Source organism: Vanellus vanellus, assembly GCF_965231255.1.
Source record: "Vanellus vanellus genome assembly, chromosome: 5".
Classification (NCBI taxonomy): domain Eukaryota; kingdom Metazoa; phylum Chordata; class Aves; order Charadriiformes; family Charadriidae; genus Vanellus; species Vanellus vanellus.
In genome coordinates this window covers 54,776,155-54,786,027 of record NC_138910.1, presented here as the reverse complement: position 1 = coordinate 54,786,027, position 9,873 = coordinate 54,776,155, and the positions used below count along the sequence as shown (strand labels likewise).

The 9,873-nt window shown below is 60.7% G+C and overlaps 2 protein-coding genes across 2 annotated transcripts; one reads left to right on the top strand and one right to left on the bottom strand.

Annotated features, from left to right (window-relative positions):
• Positions 1 to 2,064: 2,064 nt before the first annotated feature.
• HTATIP2 (HIV-1 Tat interactive protein 2) lies at positions 2,065 to 4,550 on the bottom strand (the record flags this gene model as incomplete). Its single annotated transcript, XM_082484099.1, has 5 exons — positions 2,065 to 2,578; positions 3,146 to 3,207; positions 3,935 to 4,072; positions 4,181 to 4,288; positions 4,368 to 4,550. 5 exons carry the CDS (start codon positions 4,548 to 4,550, stop codon positions 2,353 to 2,355), a joined length of 717 nt encoding a protein of 238 aa, XP_082340225.1. The 3' UTR covers positions 2,065 to 2,352.
• Positions 4,551 to 6,398: 1,848 nt separating this feature from the next.
• On the top strand, positions 6,399 to 7,559 carry LOC309672506 (1-phosphatidylinositol phosphodiesterase-like; the record flags this gene model as incomplete). The annotated part of the gene is made up of 1 exon (XM_082484034.1): positions 6,399 to 7,559. The coding sequence occupies one exon, from the start codon at positions 6,399 to 6,401 to the stop codon at positions 7,557 to 7,559; it is 1,161 nt and encodes a 386-aa protein (XP_082340160.1).
• Positions 7,560 to 9,873: the final 2,314 nt, after the last annotated feature.

Here is a 9,873-nt window from a genome sequence, read left to right as displayed (position 1 = left end):
TGGCTTTTTGGGTAGAGGGCTCGCTCTAATTCTCATCCAGGTGAATATTTGGCAGTTCATCTGAGCAGATTTTTAATCCCATGTTCTAAAAAAGGGGTTACAAATCTTTCCCATCCCCCCCTCCACCAGTGGCCTTGGGACAGTCATGCAAATGCGTGTCCCCTAAGGAATGAACCTAGTGTGAGCTCCTTCACAGCAAAGGGCAACGCAAGTCACTCACCAAGCTTTTCCGTGATGGCTCTTTCCTTCTCACAGAGCCTGATCACGTCCCGTCCCATCCCCGGGGCTCTCTGGAGAGCTTGCTGCTTCTCACATAGTCATGATTAATTTTTATGCCTTTAAGGTGCTTCCCTCAAGTCTTCTGTGACCTGCCTTTCACCTGTAACTTTCCAGAGCTTGTATTCTTTTTTCACTCTCATCTGTATGCAGTTTTCAATTCTTTTAAGGTCTTGCCACTTCAGGTGGTCATTTCCACTCCCCCCTATAAGCACATCACCTTTTTAAAGTCCAGCCTACCTCTCATTTCCCCTTTGACGTTAAATATTACTTTAAAGTTACTGCTCTTGCTCTCCCCAGGACAGTCTCATCAGTAATTACGGCTCTGTGGCCCCTCACTTGTTACCTCTGAACTAAGCTCTGTGCGTGGTTCAGGAGTCACTCGGGTAACACAAGCTGTGGGGTTACACCAGCCCACTGCCTCCACGGAGCTTCTGAGGTCCGACCCAATGATTAAAACGCTTGTGCAGGAGGAAGGAGACAGGGGATCCCGGCTCCCTCCACTTGCTGCATCCGAGTCACTGACACAGGAGCCACGGATGAGGTCGAAGAGGAGAAAACCCTGGAAAGCAGCGTTACCCGGAGCACTGGGACTCTGGCCAGCTGGGAATTCGGGAGTCACGTAAGTCCTGAGTCCCGGCTGCGGAGCCGCCAAGTTCCTCGACCCCAAGCACAAGGCCTGAGAATGGCCGGGGCAATGGCTGGGACACGGCGCTGCTCCTCCAGCCTGCTCCGTGCCCGCAGCAGGGACCTGCTCCCCTTCCAGCACCCGGGCAGCGTGGGGCAGGGGCAAGCCCACCCTGAGACACGTGTGGGGCTGGCATCACCTCCTGCACATGCAGAGCACTTTTGGGAACAGGGCTGTGCTCTGGTTCTCTTGTGACCATCAGGAAAGCCCAGAGGAGCTTTATATTACAAGTCTTATGAGGAACGACTGAGGGAACTGGGGTGGTTTAGCCCGGAGAAGAGGAGGCTGAGGGGAGACCTTACCACTCTCAACAACTACCTGAAAGAAGGTTGTAGAGAGGTGGGGACTGACCTCTTCTCCCTGGTGACAAGTGGTAGGACAAGAGGAAATAGGTTCAAGTTATGTCAGACGAGGTTTAGATCGGGTACTAAGAAAAATTTTTTCACTGTAAAGGTTTTTAAACGTTGGAATAGGCTGCCCAGGGAGGTGGTGGATTCGCCATCCCTGGAGGTGTTTAAAAAAAGGGTAGATGTGGTACCTGGGGACATGGTTTAGAAGTGGTTTTGTCAGTGTAGGTTAATGGTTGGACTCGATGATCTTAAAGGTCCCTTCCAACCTCAGCAATTCTATGAGGAGCCAGCGGTGACAGGCGTTTTCAAGTCAATGCAAGTATTTGCGTGGCGTCTGTGCTGCTACAGGCACTAAAGTGACAGCCTGGATGTGAAGAGCAGCATCCCTGTAGCAGCCCCTCTGCACCCAGAGCAGATCTGCGAGGATAAGGCACACGCTGTGTGTTTGCAGAGCCCTACTTTGGGGCAGAGCCAGTGCCGCAGGCACATCAGCAACTGCTGCTGAGCTTCCAGGAGCTCCGCTATCCAAGCGGCACTGGTGCCACCATGCGCTCTGCGGGGTGCAGCCTCAGCACAGGCAGCTGGGCGCTGTCTCTGCCTTTCTGCCTTCTGTCTACAGCATGGCCGCTTGCCCGTGTGCATTCCTTCAAGTGTCACCAAAAGACGCCGTCTGCGAACAGATGCGGTCGGGCTGGCAACGGGCAGGAGACAAACAGCATTTCAGCACAAAGTCGGCACAAACAGACCAGTCACAGGATTTTATTTAAGGCCTCAATTCCAGAAATTGCCTGGATTACACCGTTTTCACCCAGATTCGCACGCTGGATTCAGGCAGCGGAGCACATTGTTCCTCCTCACCCACCAGCCGGCACCTGCGTTTTTGATCCCTTGACAGAATCAGCCGCCATGCAAAGTGCACCTCCGTCTGCCCATTAGCCATGCAAGCACCCCAACTCCTCTCCCACGCGTGCATTCATCCTCGGCCCAGAAGAACACCTGAATGGTGGATCGAGCTCTTTCCCGCCCTTCCCTGTCGCTCTACGTGCCCTGCTGTGGCACTGCCTTTCCCAGCTCGTGGATTGCCCCGTTCTCCAGCACCTCCACCTTCCCCTTGCCTGGCTGCAGCACACTGGCCACCATAGCCCTGGCCACCGTTTCCACAGGCACTGAGTAAGCGGTGGGGAAGACGCGAGCCACAACACCCAGAAACTGCTGGGCCATCCACTCCGCGGGGCGGGACTCCTGGCGCTTGCAGAGCAGCACCCTGCAGAGCGAGGAGATAAGGTGGGTCAGGCTGAAACCATCCCTCCAGGAAAAAGCTAGAGACTGGGTTCTCTCCAGCTGCACTGGGGTCCCAGCCCAGCTTGCTAAACCCACACGGGGGTCGCGGGGCTTTGGCAGGGTCCCGAAACGTGACGGAGCCTGAGCCCTGGGATGCTAAACTCCTTTCCCCGCAATGCTGCCAAAAGCAGGATGCCAGTTGTCCCAAGCAGCAAGAACTGGGAGGATACAGGTATCTCCACTGCATAAGGTCAAGGTCTGTGCGGTGATAAGCTTTGACCTATGTCCCCCAACCCCTGCTTTCCACCCAACCTTCCTCTCCTTGCATGGCACGTGACACGAGCATTGAGACAGGCCGTGGGAAACTGCTGCACTTGCTCCCTGCAGCTTTGGGAAGCAGCGTGCTCGTCCAGGAGCCGCATTTGCAGCCGGTGCTCTCTCTGCTTCCCTCCCCTTACGCACCCTTTCTCTCCTCCTCCATCTCCCAGCCCAATGCCCTGACAACCCTCCACCTGGGTCCTGTGCCCTCCCTCCTCCACCGCTTACTCACGCTGGCCGGAGGATGGTACAGCGATCAAAACCAACAGCCTGGACCAGGTTCTCCACTTCTCCCTGTCAGAGCAGTTGGGCAGGATGAAAGGAGACAAGGATGACTGCAAGCACCATCCCTGCCGCCCCATGAACTGGCAGGAGAGTTGCTGAGCCGTGGGCAGAACGGCACTAATGCCAACGGCACAGGCCAGGCACCGCCTGGGCAGCCAGCAGCTCTCCAGGAAAAAGGCGGCGTGGGGCGAGTGTCCACGGTGGACGCATTGACCGTTAGTCAGCAGCGCACCCTTGCAATCATCATGCTAACTGCAACTGGACGCTCCCGAGACAGCATTTGGACATAGTGTCCAGCCTGGGACATGCCGGCACAAGACACTGGCAGACAGCAGTGAGTCCAGCAGATGTCGGGGGCTGCAGCACACAATGTATGGGGAAAAAAAGTGTCGTGATGGGTATGGTCCCGCCCGGGGAGCCTGTGGGGTCTCTACCCCTGGACAGTTCACGTCACCCCTGAGCCTCCCCACCTAGCTGTGAAGCCACCCCGGCTCGGGGCTGGGGAGCTGGGGTCAGGCTGGAGACCCTAGAGGGTCTTTCTGATGATTTGAAGAGGGAGATGGACACTGTGCTGCTTTGGACGAAGCCAGTCGCATGGCTGTCCTGCCAGCCCCTTTCCCTCGCCCCCTTGTCCCCCAGCACCAGGACCCTCGGAGCCATTTGCGTCTCTTGACCCCTCAGCTCCTGCTTCCTTCTCGAGCATCCCAGCAGGAGCCCACCTCAACTGCCCCCTCACCTTCACACGGAGGTAGAGGAAGTGGCTGCGGTGGTTCGCCCCCCGGGAGGACTGCAGGACAAAGTGTTTGCAGCCCCCTGCCCGCGCCAGCTCCGCTGCCTGCGCGACGTAGTCCCGGTCCACGCGGACGAAGCCATCCTGCGGGTCAAGCCGGGAGAGGAGGTTGAGCATAGTAGGGGAGATGGCAGGCACGACCCCTGCCCACCTCTCCCCGGTGGTGGTGGAGGGGGTGGGCGTCCCACTCACCGCACCGGCTTTGGCCCTGGTGGTGCCCAGGCAGCAGAAGCCAACATCGTGTCCCTGGAAGGCGGCGGCGTGCTCGCTCAGCCGCTCGAAGTCCACCACCGCCTGCTCCTGCGGGGAGGCCGAGGGTCAGCTCGCCCACCCCGGCCGCCCCACCACCCCCTCCCCCGGCCTCCCCGGCCCCGCGCACCACGGTCACCCCCGTCTCCTCGCCCAGGCTCAGCCGGCGCCGCCCGACCAGCGTCACCCTGGCGAAGAGCTGCCGGGACAGCAGCTCCCGCAGCAGCGCCCGGCCCGTCTCCCCCGAGGCGCCCAGCACGAAGCAGGCCCTGCCGCCGCCGCCGCCGCCGCCGCCGCCGTCCGCCGCCGCCATGCCGAGGGAGCGGTGGCGGGGCGGGCCCGGGAGGGGAGCGGCTGCGCCTGTCTTCCGCCCGGCGTTTACCGGCGTGAGAGGCGGCCTCCCGCTGGCGGTGCGGAGCGCTGCGGTTAAACACAAGACAGGAGCTTTTTCGGGGCTGGGGGAGGTTGCCCGGGGAGGCTGCAGGGTCCCTGTGTCGTTCCCCCCCCCCCCCCCCTTCCCCCGAGCAGGGCGCTGCCCCAGGGGACCCCCGAAAGACGTCTGTTGATGTGTCCCTCCGTCCCCTTCTGTCACTCCACCTGGTGTCCTTGCGGTGGCAGAGCCCACGGCCAGAACGCGTCCCCGGGAGGGGCTCTGTGCCCTCCCTGCTGAGGCGGAGGGGATGTGTCCCTGGAGGGATGCTCAGAGGGGTCTGTGACCTGCCGGGCGGCTCCTCCCCAAAAAAACACCGGGCTCAGCGCGCGCCCTGTAGCTCTGTCCCCAAGGCAGGAGGTGAGTCATCCCCCCTCCTCCTCGGCACCGGCTCCGGACCCCGCCGCAGCCGTGGGGGTCGCACCCCCGCCGTGGCGGCAGCTCTGCCCACCGGGAGCAACGCCGGTGCCCGAGGAGCGAAGGGATGGAGCTCACTTCCTGGGGCACCCCCGCTGGGTCCTGGGGGGTGCTGGCAAGCACTGACCCCCTGCTCCAGATCCCTGCCTGGATGTTGTCCCTCTGACGGGGATGATGGCAATCATCACCGGCGGGGGGGGTCTAGGTCCCACCGGGAGCCAGCCCGGGGCACGGCTCTGGAGCAGGAGCGTGGGCACCCCGGGGGCTCTGCGCAGCCACTCCCATGGGTATAGCGTCAAGGGGCCCCGTGGCACCCCGATCCCGTTTGTCCTGATTCCTGGAGAGGGAGGTGCAGAGGCCTGAATGGCTGCTTTCGGGATCAGCCAGGCGATTTTCCAGCCCAGCGTGTCTGCCCAGCACTCCCCTTGGCCGAGGGCTGAGGATGAATCCTCGGTGCACGTGCCATGTGCGAGGCAGGACGCGCGTCATGACAGTCACCGGGTTAATGGCCAGCATCCCGCTCCACCTGCCAGTGTGCCACCGGCACCCACAGCTGCGCATCCCGTCCAGCGGGCTGCACCCCACGGCCGCAGACGAACCCAGGTGGGTGCAGGAGTGGGAGGCTGGGATGTGCCGGGGCTCAGGGATAGCGGGATGAGTGCTTGAGAGTGGGAGGGAAACCGTACGGTGCGACAGTGCAGAGTATTGGCAGCAACATGTATGGGGCACGTGGTATGCTATAGGGTTTCATGGGATGGTGGGGACAGCTCTGGAGCCCTCAGCACAGGAAAGACATGGACCTATTGGAGCGGGTCCAGAGGAGGGCCATAAAATGGTCAGAGGGATGGAGCACCTCTCCTATAAGGACAGGCTGAGAGAGTTGGGGTTGTTGAGCCTGGAGAAAAGAAGGTTCTGGGGAGACCTTATTGCGGCCTTTCAGTACTTAAAGGGGGCTTATAAGAAAGATGGGGACAAACTTTTTAGCAGGGCCTGTTGTGATAGGACAAGGGGTAATGGTTTTAAACTAAAAGAGGGTAGATTTAGACTAGAGGTAAGGAAGAAATTTTTTACAATGAGGGTGGTGAAACACTGGCACAGGTTGCCCAGAGAGGTGGTAGGTGCCCCATCCCTGGAAACATTCAAGGTTAGGTTGGACCGGGCTCTGAGCATCCTGATGATGTTGAAGATGTCCCTGCTTATTGCAGGGGGGTTGGACTAGATGACCTTTAAAGGTCCCATCCAACACCAACTGATTTGCAATTCTATGATTCTGTACCTCTGGGGAGAGGTGGGATCGGCATGCATCGGGGGACCATGTGGCGCTCCCACTGCTCATGGACTGCTTCTCCTCCACGGCAGGGCTCGCTGGGGCCGGCCAGGCGCTGGGGTGCCCAGTCTCCAGCCGGCATGGAGGCACAGTGCCGGTGCAGCGTGGCATTCGACTGCATGCCCCAGCCAGCAGCCTGCTGCCCTGACTGGATGGCGGGGCTCCCCGACGCCCTGCCCCTCTCCCGCCTCTCCATCCCTGGCACCCACGACTCCCTCAGCCTGTTCGGCGGCCGGCGCCTGCGGTGCCAGAGCTGGGGCCTGGAGGCCCAGCTGGCGGCCGGCATCCGCTTCCTGGACGTGCGCTGCAAGCTGGCACGGGGCGAGCTCCACGTCTACCACCTCTGCACCTTCCAGCGGGCCAGCCTGCGGGGGGTCCTGCGCCGCACCCTGCGCTTCCTCCGCGCCCACCCCAGCGAGGCCGTGCTCATGCGCATCAAGGAGGAGCTGCCCATCTTCCCCCGGCCGGGCTTCGCAGCCCGGCTGCACCGCTGCTTGCTGGAGGAGGGACGGGGCCGCGTGTGGTGCCGGGAAGAGGTGCCAACGCTGGGCCAGGTGCGGGGGAAGATCGTGGTGCTGGAGGCGCTGGCGCGGGAGGTGCTGGGCATCCCCTATGAGCAGCTGAGCATCAGTGACTCCTGGAACGTGCTCTCGCTGGAGCGCAAGTGGGCCCGGGCACGGCGGCACCTGGAGAGGGCGGCCGGTGGGGATCCCGCCACCATGCACCTCACCTTCTGCTCTGGCAACGGGCTCTTCACCTGCCCGGAGGAGGTGGCCCGTTTCGTGAACCCTCGCTGCTACCAGCACCTGCGGCGCCGAGCGGGGCAGCCCGTGCGCTGGGGGGTGGTCATCATGGACTTCCCTGGGACAGGGCTTCTCCGGCTCATTGTGGAGAGCAACACCTCGCCGGCCAGCGGACACATCACAGCAGCCCCCAGCAACCCCACAGCACCCTCGCGGCACCCCCACGGCAGAGGGCATGGGCGCCGCAGCCGGCACAGCTCCGCTCACTGCCAGCGCCGGTGTCCATCGGGACAGATGCTGCCCCCGGCCCCACGCCTCTGCCGAAGGACGTCAGTGCCCATAGGGCGAAAGCGGGTTTCTAGCTCTTGCTGGGTGCCGGGAAGTCTTCGTGTGACGGCGGTGTGACAGAGCCGGAGGTGGCAGAGTGTTGGCGGCTGCAGTCGGAGCTGTGCAGCCCGGGAAGCTGTCCCCCGCACGCCGCTCTCCCCTGAGGAGCCAGGTACGGTCCCGATGTGGGGCTGGGCCAGCCGAGTCCCCAGCAGAGCAGCAGGGATGGGTGGAAGAAGAAGGTCCGGCCTTGCCTCCTCTCTACCCGAAATGCCTCTCTGCAAAACAGTCCTTTTCCTTTCAAGGGTAAATAAAAATAAAAAGAAGCTAGGAAAGCACTCCCTATGTTGCCTTGCCATTTACAAGCAGAAAAGTGCAGAAAAGACCTTTTGCTTTTGCTGCTCAGCTGCGAAAGAGCCTGTACCCCTCTGCCCATGGCCGAAGCACAGTTAAATTGGTGTTTGTAACCATCTTGCTCTTAAAGCAGAGCTGCGAGAGGTCAGAGGAAGAGGAATTCATTTCGAAGGTGACAACAAATGGCTAGGAACTTCCTTCCCTTCGTTATTTTAGCTTTTGTTTTTTTCTTGCAGGGGCTTGCCCCAAAAGTCAGGACTGTTAGAGAGAGAGGCAACTTCAGCAAGCACTGCCGACCCCGTGCACGGAGAGCTGGATGGCCATGGCGGCAGCGACTCCGACGGGGCTACGCCGTCCCCGGGGTCACAGACCCAGGTGACACTGCACAGGGTGAAGCTCGGCGGTTTGCCACAGCGTGACCAGTGTGGACAGGGCAGTTTGTAGATCCACAAAAACAAAGTGGCTGAGACGTACAAAAGACCTGAAAACACATGTTGTGCCAGTGCCTGCCATACCTGCAGAAAAAACAATAAAATCAGCAATTTAAATAGACTGACAAGTGGCAGGACACAGTAGCTCCTTGGAGCAGAAAGATAACCAAGATCCCAGGGGAGAAAGCATCAAACTGTCGGCTGTGCTGAAGCAGGGAGGTGAGAAAGAGAAGAGGAAAGCTCAGCCCGTCTACCAAAAGGTGAAGAACGTCCTCAAGGATGCTTCTGTCTCAGAGGGAAACCACAGCTCCAAAGCTGGGCTCCGTGCCTGCCCGAGGGGTTGCCACAGGATTTCCTGGCCAGAGGAGAGGACATTGTTTGCTCCACACGGGGCTGGCCCCGGCTGGAGACATGGCTCTCAGTGCTGATTATGTTCATCCGCTGGCCCCGGGCGGGCTGCGGCGGCTTTGCTCGGGGAGCAGGCGAGGACAGAGCCCGTGCTGCAGAGAGCCAGACGGGAGGGAAGGGGAGCAGGCAATAGCGCACAAGGGGTGACGGAGGTGACAAACAGGAATCTGTCTCTGGGCTTGCTTTGTGAGACGGGAGAAGACTGAAATCCCTGCATTAAACCAGACACGAGACAAAAGCACTGATGATGTCCAGGGTGCCAGTGGCCTGCTCTGTCGGCTGCCAACACCTCCACCACCGGGGTTGTCCCCATGCCAAGCCAGCGTGGCAGCTCTAGGTATCACTCTCGTGCCGGGAAGACAGGTGCAATCAAGGGAGGGCCAGGTGGGTCGGTGGCCTGTCCCGGCTTTCCAGCTGCTCCCATCACCCTGTATCTACCCTGTGCCCCGACTTGCTGGCAGGGCAGAGGCTCTGCCTGGGTTTCCCCAGAAACCCAGGCTGGGTGGGCAGAGCCGCTTGTTTACTCCCGTACCGCACAAGCAGTGAGATAACTTCGGCGTCTTCTACGCCCCCAGCATCCTGTTTGGCGAACCCTTATCTGTGCCAGGCACGTATTGCTGCTGCTTGGCGCCAGGAAGCTGGCAGGCAGCGCAGGCAGGGGTACCCGGCTGGCAGCGGTGCCCAGTGAAAAGGCTCTCCATCACCAGCGTGGCAGGGGAAAGGCACGAAGCAGAAAGCTGTCCTACAGCTGAGATAAAAAAAACCCACCTCTGAGAGAGACTGGGTGGGGTGGGCAGGAGTGATTTGCCCGAAACTACCCCTGCAGCCGGGTAGTTAGCCCCTGCAGGGCTACCCCCCTGCAGGGGTAGTTAGCCCCTGCACACAGGCTGCCCCAATGCCGTGAGGTCCCTGTGGGTGTGGGGGAGTGTGGGGTGCCACGGCCCCTGGGCTTTCTTGGAAGCATCCTTGTCCTTCTGGTCCCAGCTCATCTTTGCAACCACCTCACCCCCTCCAGGCCAGGGTGGCACTCAGATAATACATCTTCCTGTGGCCAAACACTTTCAATGTGCGAGAAAGATTTTATCGGGCACTGCTTTCCTCCAGGGAGGAGGGTGCAGCTGCTCGGGCCGCGGGCCAGGTGTCGCGCTGGGACACATGCCCACCCTGCAGCTCAGGGACACCCTTTGGGTCAAACACCT